The sequence below is a fragment of the Fusarium oxysporum genome, chromosome 8 (genome assembly GCF_000149955.1).
Source record: "Fusarium oxysporum f. sp. lycopersici 4287 chromosome 8, whole genome shotgun sequence".
Classification (NCBI taxonomy): domain Eukaryota; kingdom Fungi; phylum Ascomycota; class Sordariomycetes; order Hypocreales; family Nectriaceae; genus Fusarium; species Fusarium oxysporum.
The window spans coordinates 2,805,632-2,820,558 of NC_030993.1; the positions used below are offsets into that span (position 1 = coordinate 2,805,632).

Genomic DNA, 14,927 nt, shown 5'->3' on the forward strand with positions numbered 1-14,927 from the left:
CTGATGTTTGACGAGATCTAATAGACCAGTTAAAATGAAATGCTCCACGGGGCTGAACGCCACGGTCAGAACCTACCTAGCCTTGGCTGTTTTTTTCCGCCCTCTCACCCGGTTAAATGTACAATCCAAGCCATGGTGCTCACACCAGTTGCAGGGTGTATCTGGGCTTGTTGAATCGCATTGGATCTAGAAGAATGAGGGCAACTTGTTAGCCAACTGGATAAGAATGTGATACACCTCCACAAAGACAAGCATGCAGGATGGACAACATCAATCTCGCCAAGAGATGTATGGGACCGATCGATAAAGGGGAAGCGGAGGTCCCGGGAATGAACGGAGATGGGGCATCGTATACGTACCTTTCTCTTATGACAGGCATCACAGGCCCGTTTCTGCATCATGATTACTTATTCAGCTCTGACATGCAAGTAAGACTAGATTGGAGGAAGAAGGAGGTGGGTTAATTCGCCGAAATCGAGTCTGCCAACTTGGACGTTGGGCTCAGTTCCACAACTGAACCAAACGGCCGGAAGATTGGAAAAAATAACAGTGAACGACGATATGGTGTAAGCTTCCGGCTGAAAAGCCAAGATATGAGGCAAAACGAGGCTAATGTGTCAAACTCGCGGTCTTTTCGCGAGAAAGTCCACGACCGAAAGATTCGTAAACGCGGAACATGAGGCTCTCCGAGGATGGGTCGGAGGATGGTGTCAAAGAAGAATGCGACACGACCGCTGAATAAGCGGAGGAAGCTAAAAGCAGAAACGAGGACGAGGTCAACGCTAAACGATATCAGACAAAGTGTCAAACCTTGAACCGGGATCCCACGTGAAGATCACGGCCTAAACATGGACTAGACATGGATTGATCTGCCGAAGAGGTTGACTAAGCGGAAGATTCAAGAGTTCCTCTTCTTCCGGCCCATTTTTAACAACGGCAGATACATTTAATCTATAGATAGATCCGGCTTCAATTACCCCTTGAAAATGATTCCTGTTGATCCTGTAGGGGGACAAGTCGGAGAGACGGCTATAAAATGGCCGACTCGGATGCGGCTGATTATCTTTTGCGTCATTGTTTTTACTTATTACTCAGTCGGAGCTCGTCGCAATTTTTTACAGTCCGTCTCATATCTGAACGAATGCGAACCTGGCTGTGCGGGCCTGTTCCCTCGTAGTCGGTGTTTTCGCACTCATTCATTTGTCCGCTATTGCGGCAATCAACTTTGTATTCCTAAGCTGACACTCGTAATCGAAATCAATATTGTCATTTCTGCTGTGACGCTTGCCAAAAAATCACGTTTCACAAGCATGTGAATCCGGCGTTGAATGCGGCTTGAATAGCCCCTGTAAGAAGCCATTTCCCTTCTGTATGAACTGGGGCTAGCGTTTGAGTCACCACGGTTTCCAATGCACGCTGCAGCGCCAACATCACCAAGGTCAAATTGACTAAGCGGTAAATTTGGCCGGGCGTAGAACATTCTTATCAGGGTCCGTAGATCAACAACTTCCGTCAGATCCAAGTGGATCGAAGAACCCACTCGTACTAGAATGCTTGTCAAGAAAGGAACCAGATCCAATTATTTCATTGGTCAAGCTGTCTGTTCTACGCTGCTGTCGGACGCCGAAAAAGCCCGTCAATCTGTCAAGCCGATGCCTGTCAAAAGCGTGTTGTTGTTTATAAGAAGCATGCAACCACTTTCCCTGTAAAAACATGCAGCAACAGACACCATTTTATTGTTCTTTAGAGTTTTGTTCGATATCAAAGACAAAAAGGCTCGGTGCGTAAGTCGGCGGTAAAGGCTACCCTCTTTTAGCCAGGGCGAACATACAGTCCACCACCAAAATGGACTCCGACAGTAACGACTCGCAAACGGTCTATGAACCGACGCCCATGAAGGAAATCTCCCATGATGACACCGAATGGTCTATGAAGTCTGAAGTGGTGGAGTACAAAGAGAGAGACAAGGCATCTGGCTTCCCTGACAGAGAGCTTGGTGTTACTTGGACCAACCTCACTGTCGATGTCATCGCTGCTGATGCCGCTATCCACGAGAACGTCTTGTCACAATACAACATCCCCAAGCTCATCAAAGAGTCTCGCCAAAAGTCACCTCTCAAGACCATCCTCGATAACAGCCATGGCTGCGTCAAGCCTGGTGAGATGCTCCTTGTTCTCGGCCGTCCTGGCTCAGGCTGCACAACACTTCTCAACATGATCGCCAACAAACGACGAGGATACGCCAACATCAAGGGTGATGTCCACTATGGATCCATGACAGCCGAGGAGGCCAAGAACTATCGAGGCCAGATCGTCATGAACACTGAGGAGGAGGTCTTCTACCCGGCTTTGACTGTTGGTCAGACCATGGACTTCGCATCTCGACTCAAAGTGCCTTTCCACCTCCCCAATGGTGTCAACTCGCACGAGGAGCTGAGAGTCCAGTCAAGGGACTTCTTGCTCAAGTCTATGGGTATCGAGCATACTATCGACACCAAGGTTGGTGACGCATTCATTCGTGGAGTCTCTGGAGGAGAGCGAAAACGAGTATCCATCATTGAAACCCTGGCAACTCAAGGCTCAGTCTTTTGCTGGGACAACTCAACCCGTGGCCTCGATGCCAGCACGTAAGTAATAATACTGAAACCCTTTTAGGTACTTATCTAATTTGATCCAGTGCTCTCGAGTACACCAAAGCCATCCGCGCCATGACCGATGTGATGGGTCTCGCTTCCATCGTCACCCTCTACCAAGCAGGTAACGGTATCTACGATCTCTTCGACAAGGTCCTCGTGCTCGACGAGGGCAAGGAAGTCTACTACGGTCCCCTCAAGGAAGCCAAACCCTTCATGGAGAGCATGGGCTTCATCTGCCAGCACGGCGCCAACGTCGCAGACTACCTCACCGGTGTCACTGTCCCAACCGAGCGACAGATCCACCCCGATCACCAGAACCGTTTCCCACGAACCGCAGACGCTCTTCGAGCAGAGTACGAGAAGTCGCCCATCTACGAGCGCATGCGGTCTGAGTACGACTATCCTACTTCTACCATCGCCGACGAAAGGACCAAGCAGTTCAAGCTGGGTGTTCGTCAGCAGAAGGACAAGAAGCTTCCCGATAGCAGCCCCATGACGGTTGGGTTCATCTCACAGACCAAAGCTTGTGTGAAGCGCCAGTACCAGATTGTCCTCGGAGACAAGGCTACCTTCTTCATCAAGCAGGTTTCCATGATCGTACAGGCTTTGATCGCTGGTTCTCTGTTCTACAATGCCTCCTCTGACTCGAGCGGTCTTTTCATCAAATCAGGTGCCGTCTTCATCGCTCTTCTCTGCAACTCCCTGGTCTCAATGTCTGAGGTCACCGACTCTTTTACTGGACGCCCTGTTCTTCTCAAGCACAAATCCTTTGCCATGTACCATCCTGCTGCCTTCTGCATCGCTCAGATTGCTGCTGATATACCTGTAATTCTTTTGCAGGTCAGCACCTTTTCAGTTGTGGAGTATTTCATGGTCGGTCTTACTGCTTCGGCAGGCCACTTCTTCACCTTCTGGATTCTTCTCGTTTCCATCACAATCGTAAGTGCATTACTTCCGGGTACCAATTATACTGTACTAACACACATCATTAGTGCATTACGGCCCTTTTCAGAGCTGTCGGTGCGGCTTTCAGCACCTTTGATGCTGCTTCCAAGGTTTCCGGTCTTCTCATCAGCGCCACAATCATGTACTCTGGCTATCTCATTAGCAAGCCTCTGATGCATGATTGGTTTGTCTGGCTTTTCTGGATCAATCCTTTGGCATACGGCTTCGACGCTCTTCTGTCCAACGAGTTCCATGACAAGATCATTCCTTGTGTTGGGCACAGCCTCGTACCAAGTGGTCCTGGATTCACCAATGGTGATCACCAGGCTTGCTCTGGAGTAGGTGGAGCCAAGCCTGGAGTGAACTTCGTTACTGGCGATGACTACCTGGCATCTCTCTCGTACGGCCATGACCATCTTTGGAGAAACTTCGGTATCATTTGGGCTTGGTGGGCTCTCTTCGTTGCTATCACCATCTTCTTCACCACCAAGTGGCATGCCTCCTCCGAGGACGGACCTAGTCTGGTTATCCCTCGAGAGAATGCTCACATCACTGCTGCTCTCCGACAGTCCGACGAGGAAGGACAGACAAAGGGTGAGAAGAAGATCATGGGCAGCAGTGATGGTGGTGTTGTATCTGGGGATGACTCTGACACCAGTGGCGAAGTGAGAGGTCTGGTCCGCAACACCTCTGTGTTTACCTGGAAGAACCTCAGCTATACTGTCAAGACTCCTCAAGGTGATCGCACTCTTCTCGACAATGTTCAAGGCTGGGTCAAGCCGGGCATGCTGGGTGCTCTTATGGGCTCTTCGGGTGCTGGAAAGACTACACTGCTCGATGTTCTGGCTCAACGCAAGACTGAGGGTACCATTCGGGGCTCTATCATGGTTGATGGTCGGCCCCTTCCGGTTTCTTTCCAACGGTCTGCGGGCTACTGTGAACAGCTCGACGTCCACGAACCCTATGCTACCGTCCGCGAGGCTCTAGAGTTCTCTGCCCTTCTCCGACAAAGCCGTGACACTCCTCGCGAGGAGAAGCTCAAGTATGTTGACACTATCATTGACCTTCTGGAACTTCATGATCTTGCGGATACCCTGATCGGCCAAGTCGGCGCCGGTCTGAGCGTCGAACAGCGCAAGCGTGTTACTATTGGCGTCGAACTGGTCTCGAAGCCTAGCATCTTGATCTTCCTTGATGAGCCTACTTCTGGTCTTGACGGACAATCTGCGTACAACACCGTTCGGTTCTTGCGGAAGCTGGCTGCCCACGGCCAAGCCATCCTCGTCACCATCCACCAGCCCTCTGCCCAGCTCTTCTCTCAGTTTGATACCCTTCTTCTCCTCGCTAAGGGCGGTAAGACAGTGTACTTTGGCGACATTGGCGAGCACGGCAATACGGTTACTGGCTACTTTGGTCGCTACGGGGCTCCTTGCCCAGAACATGTCAACCCTGCCGAGCACATGATTGACGTCGTCTCTGGACATCTCTCGCAAGGCAAGGATTGGAACCAGGTCTGGCTGTCTTCCCCTGAGCACGATGCTGTTGAAAAAGAGCTCGATAGCATCATCAGCGAAGCTGCTTCCAAGCCTCCAGCCACTACCGACGACGGTTACGAATTCGCTACCTCTCTGTGGGAGCAGACCAAGCTCGTCACCCATCGCATGAACATCGCCTTGTATCGCAACACAGACTACGTCAACAACAAGTTCGCTCTCCACTTGTCCTCTGCCCTCTTCAACGGCTTCACTTTTTGGCAGATTGGATCGTCTGTCGCTGAACTTCAACTGAAGTTGTTTACAATCTTCAACTTCATTTTTGTCGCTCCCGGTGTCATGGCTCAGCTTCAGCCGTTGTTCATCCATCGTCGAGACATCTTCGAGACCCGTGAGAAGAAGTCCAAGATGTACTCTTGGATCGCTTTCGTGACTGGCCTGATTGTCTCGGAAGTCCCTTACCTGATCGTTTGTGCTGTCATCTACTACGTCGCCTGGTATTACACCGTCGGTTTCCCTAGCGACTCTTCCCGTGCTGGCGGCACCTTCTTTGTCATGCTTATGTATGAGTTCATTTACACTGGCATTGGTCAGTTCATTGCTGCCTACGCGCCAAACGAGGTGTTCGCATCACTGGTCAATCCGCTTGTCCTCACTATCTTGGTGTCTTTCTGTGGTGTCCTTGTACCCTACTCCAGCATCCAGACCTTCTGGAGGTACTGGCTCTACTACATCAACCCTTTCAACTACCTGATGGGTAGCATGCTGACGTTTGACATGTGGGGGGCCGATGTCAAGTGCAAGGAAAGCGAGTTTGCTAGGTTCAGCCCTCCCAACGGTACCACATGTGGTGAATACCTCAAGGAGTGGCTTACGCACGTGCCTAGCAAGCTTATCAACCCTGATGCGACCGAAGAGTGTAAGGTGTGTACTTACAGCAAGGCTGATGACTACCTCCGCACTCTCAACCTCAAGTCGTACTCATACGCCTGGAGGGACGCCGGCATCACAGCTGCGTTCGTCTTCAGTTCGTATGCTCTTGTTTACATCCTCATGAAGCTTCGAACCAAGACTTCCAAGAAGGCGGAGTAGGAGCAATATCGCAACATGATCCATTGAGGTCTTAAAATTAGTTCTTTTCTTTTTCGGATGTCATCATAGACTGTATAGCAACCTTAGACTGCGCAATTAGACTTTCAACATAGCACACATCATAATAATAAGATCGTTCTTACCATAGATTCAAGTAGCCTACAGTGATGTCTACTTTCATAATAGAGATCTTTACTGCACTCCTCTGCACTATGATGGTCCTCGCAGCCGTCTCTTTTCCTTTCATGGGAACCATGGTCTGACCTTTGAGGTATTCCATGATTGAACTGGATGTGTGGATACGATTTTGGGGTCGAATAGAAATCCGTTGGATGAGCGGGAATCTCAAATTGGCTTATGAGAATTATGTGAGCCGGCAAATATCGATGTTGGGGGTGTTGAGAAATTGGTTTGACTAGGTAGGGCCACTGATTGGTGAAGGCGAGCTGGCTACCCTGAAGCTGGAACGCGCAGTGTTGGGCAAAACAAAACGCGAGATTTGGACACGTATTTATTCTCTCAGTTGTTCTTTATATATCATATATAATAGAGATACAGTGATGGTAACGCATTCTTTATGTAATTACCAACATCTCATGGCCTGTGATGTCCAAAGTTCTTTGAATAGCACGTACAAGATAAGATACCGCCAACACCACGAATCATTGAGTCAGATTTGGTTTCAAAGATCTTGGCCATAGGTAATAAGTCAGGCAACAAAAGAAAAATATAGTAGACCATTCCCCTTGTAGTTTTCAATGATAAACTTGTACGCTTTATCCTCTTATTGCTCACCTACTCCGTCTGCCATCTTCTCATTTTGAGTGTTTCGACGGCAGTGTTTCTCGTGTCGAGAAAGAGACCCACTACGATGACTAAAGGGCATGCAGCGGGCATCGGGCCAAGTCTCGGGCTAACTCTTTCGGAACTTCGGGCATCTCACATTCAGGCTGAGGTCTAAGACAAGAGACAACTGCAGATCAATTATGACCAGCATTTAAAGGAACCAACACTAAACAATTCAATCAAACTTACACACTCTACCGTAATCACTCCTCAGTACCATAAATCATGACAATTTCCAACGGTATCAACGGTCACACTAATGGCCATACAAACGGCAGTGCGACTACTTCTTCAAAGAACGGCACCTTATTTGCCAAGCCTCACAAAGCCTCGATATCATCCATCGTTTCAGAGCTTTTTGAGGACAATATCACAGCAAAGATCCTTCACGCTGCAGAGTCAGGCCTCGTAAACAACGTAAGCGCAACTCAGGTCGATGTGAACACCTCACTTACACTGATAGAACCCCCCATTGGCGTACCCCGAATATGTCCCCCAGACTGGGTCAGATGCTGGGAAATACATACTTCGTGAGAGGCTCTTTTGGACATGTGGCTTCTTCCCAGGTTCCATATACTCGCTGATCGAGCGTCTCATCAAGTATCCGCAAGCTTCAGCTGGAGATGCCAACAAGCAACAACTGCTCAAGCAACTGCTCGCTGTCGGACGAGCTTGGTCTGACCCGCTTCATGAGTATGCCCAGAGAAGAGATACCCACGACATGTCTTTCATGATCCAGCCATCTATGAGAGTTCGTTGGGAGACTTTACACGAGTCGACAGCCCTTGAGTCTATCATCACTGCTGCACGCTCACTCTACTCAAGATACAACGCCAATGTCGGCGCTATCCGATCATGGGATGTCCTGTCGCAAAATGGTGTCGATATTTCTAGCATGACAGAGGACTTTCTGGTGATTATCGACTCGATGTGCAATCTCGACCTGCTGTACTACGCGGCTGCACAGACTGGCCAGACTGAAATGGCTGAAGCAGCAACAGCCCACGCCAAGGCTCTGATCAAGGCCTTACTACGACAGGAGACAGACGAGTCTGTGGGAAGAACCATGTACAGCACGTTTCACGTTGTCAACTTCGACCCCAAAAACGGATCCGTCAAGGAGAAGAGAACTGGTCAAGGCTACGCGGCCAACTCAACTTGGGCTCGCGGACAAGCTTGGGGTATCCTAGGATACTCACAGACGTACAACTGGACCAAAGATCCTGAGTTTCTGGATGCAGCTATTGGGTTAGCTGAATATTTCATCTTTAGACTACTCAAGTCCCCAGACTGTGTCGAAGTCCCCGTCTCCGGAGAGGATCGCACGAAGGGTCGATACGTTCCTCTTTGGGACTTTGACGCCCCGATTGATACTTCCGCACCACTGAGAGACTCTTCAGCGGGCATTATTGCTGCAAACGGTATGCTTGTTCTCTCGCAAGCTCTAGCTGGAAGTGGATCACCCGACTTGAGTGAGAGATATCGATCGATGGCGATTCGAATTGTCAAGGATACGCTCGACTTTTCCCTTGCACAGGAAAAGTCGAAAGTGACGTTGAGATCAGATGGAAAATTTGAGGTTCAGGACCTGAAGCCTGAAGCTCATTTCGAGGCTATTCTGAAGAACGCCACGGCAAATCACAATGCCAAAGACTACAAGAGATACTGGGATCATGGACTGGTTTATGCTGATTACTACTTGATTGAGTTTGGGAACAGGTTGTTGAAGATGGGATTGGTATAGATACATCTTCCAGAATTTCATATGCAGAATTAGTGAAGCACTTTGTCTACTTGTCATAATATAGTTTTGATATTCCCTCATTATCCTAATGTCCAGTTGTTCATAGAGAAAGGTCCCCCTTGATCGTCAATCGTCTGAGCCGTGAACATCATGTCATCAAAGCTGATGACTCGATCCAACTGCATGAAATCCTGATCCATAAGAACGGTTGAGATGGCTGACAGCTCATCTGGTGAACTGTGCTCCACTCCGGGATTGGTAGGAGATATCTGGGGAAGGAAGCTGAGCTGGCTGCCTGGGGCTTGAGGAGGGCCAGGATTAAGAATAGATCTCTGGGGCCCGCTATCAAATGAGTTCTGCAACGTGCCGGATGCTACTCCGGCCTGAGCTTGGCCGCTGTGCTGATTGTCGGTTTGTCCTTGGCGGAGGTAATTGGGTATCTGTGTAACAAAACCATCGGTCGAGTATCCAACGACATCTGGAGAATAATCTGGATTTTCCGCGCATTTCTTGTGAAGCGCGCGTAGTTGAGCGCTGTACTTCCCAGCCAAGGAAGAATTAGATTTCGATTGGGACAAAGGGCCTGCCCATCTCTTAGAGAAGTCATCGAGGCTTTCGACTAAAACCCAGAACTCAGGGGCTAGATCGGTTTTGTAAAATTTCCAGTGTACTAGGGAATCATCAGTCGAAGATTATAAGGATTGGTGGGGTATCTTACCAAGCAATGCGCGAGCACTGACGAAAACACAGAAAGCGAACTGGCTATTAACAGGGTTATTTTCTGGGGTGTACTTGAGATACTTGCGTGTAATTGTTGCCGTCTCCGCTGCAGCGATCTGACATGTCTCTGCGCTATGGGCGCTAGGCATCCGTACGATACTGGTCCATTGAGGTGATGGATACGCGATCTGCTGATGCAGTAAGATCATAGAGGTATTGTGGGTGATGTGAGCCAACGTCAGGTTCGGATCCATGTTGATAATGGTTGGTCTTCGAGAAATGTTGGAGTCTTTCCATTTCTGGGGTAGGAACATCTTCCAGCTGCCATAAATGTCAGTCAATGTCTCTAACTTAAAAACCGAGGACGTACTGGACAAGGCGTAGGTCCAGCTCTTTAAACCTGGTAAGCCAATTCCCGACCTCTTGACGATCCCTGAAGTTGATTCTCTGTTGGAGAAAGTACGTAGTAACCCGGCTCAAAGACTCAGTCGCCTCGATGCAATAAGCGAACGCCCCGACAGTTGTCATATCCACGGTGTCGTTGCCCTTGGGTGCTGTCGTGCTCGTCGATGGCGTCTCAGGCGGTGCTTCCGCGACTTGATCAGGACTTGGGTAGTGCGCTGGAAGGAATACGATCGAGTTCCCCATCTTTGCGGCTGAGCGATCCCAGATACCAAAGTAGGGAGTGAGGACTGTTTCTTCTTTATGCCAAAGACCTCCGTCGGCTGGCAATCGCCTGCGCACATCGTCGGATGTCAAACTGGTGTTCCATCTGAGCTTGTAAGTATGAACCAACTACTTTTCGGCTTGTGTCATCTTACCCAGTCATCACAGAGCAAAGCCTAAGCGGTCAGCTGGTGCCTGTAATCATCAGATGGTGTAAGCCTACCTGTCGAGGTTGAAGATGCTCCAGAATACTCTCCTCCGCTCCTCCTCTTGAGTCCAGTTCTGCGATGGTGACAAAGAGGTTAAGGGCTTTAGCAAAGGTCCCTGTTGTCGGTCGTCTGTTTCAACACTGAGCTGGAGATACTCAACAGTCCTTGTAAGTGAGCCTATGATAGGCCAAGCTCTGGACATGTCTCCATTACCCATCTGGAAAAGCCCATAGTTAGTCGTGCTTCCCAATAAACACAGCGTACTTACATCTGTAAAGGCTATGATGCTCAGGGCTTGTAGGTTCTCGACTGACATGCCGTCCATAGCTGATAAAAGCACTATGCTTCTGGATCTCGAGGTCCATGCCTCTAGCTCCTTTTCAGATATCTTTCCATTCTCAGTATCGACAAAGCGAATGGCAGCGACTACTATTGCATGCAGTAGCACAGTGAGGCAGGGCAGTTGCTCATGACTGTAGAAGCGACCCCTGAACCGTGTCTCATGAAGTATGGGTATCCATGGCTGAACCAGGATGAAGTACGCATTGATGACTTCTTCTAGGAGCTCGGCAGGGGGCAACTGGCTCGAAGTGCTTCCTAACTCGTTGAGCTGGCTGGCTAGCTCTATGTTCGGGTTGCCGCAGCTGTCCACTCTTCGTCTCTTTCGCGGTTGATGTTGGAGATCGTTCGGGGATGACAGAGCTACAGATCCTGGCGTCGCGTGTTGTGTTTGGGCTGTTGATGAGTGAGCGGGCGGCAATGATAACGAGCCCGCCGAGTTGTGAACTAAGCCTCGAAGTTCCTGAATGAGACTTGAGAAGGCTCCAATAATTTGTGAAGACTCAGATGAAAGAGCTGGATTGCCGGGTTGCGCGTTGTCGAATACTGTGTTCTCCAGAGCCTCTGATCTTGGTCAGTTGGGAGTGGAATTATCACCGTTCTACGTACCAACTCGACGGTTCAAGCCTTCTATGACCCCAGTTTTGATCCCCGGTTTGTTCTTTTTCGTGTCGTATACACAAGGCGAGTCTACACAAGTCAGTCACTATATCTCATCCTTCGACGCCTCGACATACCCAATCTTTGACAATGATTACACATTGGCTTGTCTCTGGAACAGCGGAGCTTTCGCCGCCGACATCCTTGACACGAAGGGACTTCGGGGTCTCCAGCGGCTGACCCATTGCCAGCTCCACCTAACTGCACAGTCTGATGGTCCATTTTGCTTGTGATTGTATGGCTATAGAGTTCGCCCGCTGCCCGAGGGATCGCATAGTTTATGTAATAACGAGAGAGTTCGGAGAAGAGGAGGCGTTCGTGTGTCGATCCTTGACCAAAAACAAGCTCTGGATTGTTACCCCATGGGGATGGTGTTGTAAGCGAGCCAATGGTTGGAGGTCACCATCAGCTGATGATAGCTTCGGACGTGAATGGGCCGACGCCCGAGGCTGGAGCTGATCAATTGTCGAGAGCTCGTTTCTATCGTGTCGTGAGTCAAAAGTGCTGTTGGCGGTGATTAAGTTCAAGATTCTGTAAACTTGGTTATAATTGTTGAGCCTGTTTAATCTCTCAGTTTGTGTTACTCAGAGTCAAGAATTTCTCATTTTCCAACCTCGCCCGAGTTACACTAAAATGCCGCCGCTGCCAGGGTTCTCCGACAATCCCTTCCAAAGCCGAGATGACTTCATTGAAGCCATAATTGCGTTGATTAGTCCTCTAAAACAACATTTCTCACCTGAAAAATCTCGCGTTCGTATTCCAGTTGCGACAGGTGCACATTTCGATGAGTCGGCGGCACAATTAGAAGGCTTTGCAAGGCCGCTATGGGCCATAGCGCCATTGCTTTTCGGATACGACTCTATCGCCAACAAAGACCTGGCAGCACGCGTAGATGAGCTAGTTCAGCCATGGGTCGACGGCTTCATCACAGGAACCGACCCACATAATCCAGAGTATTGGGGTGCCATGAACGATATGGATCAAAGAATGGTGGAAGCAGAAATGCTAGCGTTTGCTCTCATAGCAGCACCGAAGCGTTTCTATGAGCCATTGAACGAAGACCAGAAGAAGAACTTGAAGAACTGGTTGAACTCGATTCGCGGCAAGAAAATGCCTCCGACAAATTGGCGCTGGTTTCGAGTCTTCTGTAACCTTGCTTTAGTAAAGACTTGCGGTGTCCCTTTCTCGCAAGTCAAGGAAGAGATGGATGCAGATCTTGAGCTGCTGGATAGCTTCTACATTGGAGATGGCTGGTCAGCGGATGGCCCTTGGCAGACAGTCGAGCAAGCGAGACAAGAACAGGAGCTGGCTGAGAAGACTGGACGGCGAGATACGGTCGGAACAGGACGACAAGCAGACTACTATTCTGGCAGTTTCGCCATTCAATTCTCACAGGTACTGTACTCAAAGTTCGCCGCTGATTTGGATGAATCGAGATGCGAGATGTATCAACAACGAGCCAGGGACTTCGGAACTCAGATCTGGAGATACTTCGACTCTCAGGGTAACCAATGTCACAGGCATAAACAGAGTTCACATTAAGCTAACAACAAACAGGTTCATCAATTCCTTTCGGTAGGTCCCTCACGTACAGGTTTGCCTGTGGAGGTTTCTTTGGCGCGCTGGCGTTTGCCAAGGTGCCTAACATGCCTAAGCCGCTTGACTCACCAGGAGCAATCAGGGGGTTCCTAGCTCGACATCTGAGGTGGTGGGCACAGAATTCTACTGACATCTTCTCAACTGATGGCACTCTTACAATTGGATGGCTGTATCCGTAAGTTGATCATGGTACTTCGTGGAGGTGTCACTAACGGCGACAGAAACATGTACATGGCCGAAGACTACAACTCTCCGCAGTCCGTATATTGGTGCCTCAAAACGCTTATAGCTGTTGGCTTGAGTGCCGACGACGAATTCTGGAACTCTGAGCCACTTTCGTATCCGCCCTTCGAACCCCCTACACAAGTCGTCCGAGCTCCTCAGCAAATCCTGTGCAATCACCCGCGAGGCAATCACCACTTCATGCTAACTCCCGGACAATTCGTTGCTTGGCCGATGAAAGCCAATCAAGCCAAGTACTGCAAGTTTGCCTATTCTTCAGCCTTCGGATTCTCCGTTCCAACAGGCCCTCTGATCCAACAGATTGCACCGGACAACCAACTGGCGCTGAGCCGAGACGGCGGAGAGACTTGGGCGGTTAAGTGGAAGTGCGATGAAGTCAAGTTTGGCACCCTGATGACAAAGACGGGTAACCAGAGCGTGGCGAGTGTTTCCATTGCAAGCGTAAGATGGTATCCTTGGGGCGATCGAGCCGTGGCTGTCGATACGATCCTGGTCCCACCGACCGAACAATGGCCGGATTGGCATGTAAGAATGCACCGATACGATGCCAGAAGCCTATTGAGTCGCTTCGCGTCGTTGAAGGGGGTTTCGCTATAAATGGGCCGTAAGCACGCTGATGGGATGAACTTGCCAACTCTTCCAGTACCCGATGGAGTCGTGCCTGGCAGTTTCGAGGGAAACTTCTCCGATGAACGATCCACAATCGTCTCGTCTAAAGCTGGCTCCAGTGGAATTCTAACCGAAGCTCTTTTCGATAGACAAAGGGTTGATGTGGAAAGCTTCGCGCTGAAGCCGGACTCCAACACGAACATCGTTTGCCAGCGAACATTGATCCCTGTTGCATCCGTAGGCATCATAGGAAAAATAGAGCCGAGTCAGGAAGTTTGGTTGAAGAGTTCGGTTTTCGCTGTTTCGTCCAATGTTGGCGAGGGACGACAGGGTGATGCGGCGAGTCTCAAGGAGAGATGGTCTCGATGTCCGACCATTGAGGTAGAGAGCTTCGAACAGATCTTACACAATATGTAATACTAGATAGCAAGTAATATGACAGTATTCAAATGGACCTCGAGGTTATGCTTTGGATGTTTTAAATGTGCCATGAGTTTGTCTAGAACACCTTATCAGGGCTCGCCATCAAAACGTCCTTGGAATATCCTATTTCTCCTCTCCAGTGCTCGGTCTGCAGCGTTGCCCTTGTCACTGTGAGTGAGATAATCCAGTTTATTCCACACGTCCCTCAGTCTTTGATCATATGCATCTTCGCGAAGCTCTGAGCGATCCCATATATCCTTGTATATCCCTGTTTCCTGGGGAGACTCTTCCGGGTCGATGCGGTAATCGTTCTTCTCGTTAGGCAGAATTGGTAGGGGACTATGGTCTGGCACTTCAGCAGTTAGAAACTTGAGTAGCTGTAGCCTTTTCTCAGAGGTCAAGCGACAGATTCTATATGTTACGTTTTCCCTATCAGGATGAACGTATACAGCATTCTGGTCCACGTCAGATTCTGGTATTGGCTGGCGCCGGTCGAATAAGACGACACCACCAAGAATTCGGGATTCAGCTCAATACCCAACCATGTCTGCTACCCCGTTAGGATATCTGTCGTGACTTAAATACCAATGGCGAAAGAACATCGTAGGTTCAGGCCCATTTGGGCAATGTGCCCACCAGATCTTGTCGGGCTTTGGTGGTGCCCATTCAATGACGCCATCGTTCTTGTGAAGGCCCTCATTAA

At 49.5% G+C, this 14,927-nt stretch overlaps 4 protein-coding genes across 4 annotated transcripts; 3 read left to right on the forward strand and 1 right to left on the reverse strand.

Moving 5' to 3' along the window:
• Positions 1-1,598: 1,598 nt before the first annotated feature.
• FOXG_03541 (ATPase) lies at positions 1,599-6,315 on the forward strand. The gene is made up of 3 exons (XM_018381313.1): positions 1,599-2,627; positions 2,678-3,575; positions 3,629-6,315. The coding sequence occupies exons 1-3, from the start codon at positions 1,846-1,848 to the stop codon at positions 6,164-6,166; spliced, it is 4,218 nt and encodes a 1,405-aa protein (XP_018237772.1). The 5' UTR covers positions 1,599-1,845; the 3' UTR covers positions 6,167-6,315.
• Positions 6,316-7,109: 794 nt separating this feature from the next.
• Positions 7,110-9,420, forward strand: FOXG_03542 (uncharacterized protein). The gene is made up of 2 exons (XM_018381314.1): positions 7,110-7,429; positions 7,476-9,420. Exons 1-2 carry the CDS (start codon positions 7,238-7,240, stop codon positions 8,754-8,756), a joined length of 1,473 nt encoding a protein of 490 aa, XP_018237773.1. The 5' UTR covers positions 7,110-7,237; the 3' UTR covers positions 8,757-9,420.
• Positions 7,591-11,673, reverse strand: FOXG_03543 (uncharacterized protein). The gene is made up of 8 exons (XM_018381315.1): positions 11,428-11,673; positions 11,300-11,380; positions 10,620-11,254; positions 10,366-10,568; positions 10,298-10,318; positions 9,847-10,248; positions 9,475-9,797; positions 7,591-9,426 (listed from the first exon to the last, which is right to left on the reverse strand). The coding sequence occupies exons 1-8, from the start codon at positions 11,570-11,572 to the stop codon at positions 8,837-8,839; spliced, it is 2,400 nt and encodes a 799-aa protein (XP_018237774.1). The 5' UTR covers positions 11,573-11,673; the 3' UTR covers positions 7,591-8,836.
• Positions 11,674-11,983: 310 nt separating this feature from the next.
• On the forward strand, positions 11,984-14,218 carry FOXG_03544 (uncharacterized protein; the record flags this gene model as incomplete). Its single annotated transcript, XM_018381316.1, has 4 exons — positions 11,984-12,854; positions 12,908-12,925; positions 13,152-13,717; positions 13,802-14,218. The coding sequence occupies 4 exons, from the start codon at positions 11,984-11,986 to the stop codon at positions 14,216-14,218; spliced, it is 1,872 nt and encodes a 623-aa protein (XP_018237775.1).
• Positions 14,219-14,927: the final 709 nt, after the last annotated feature.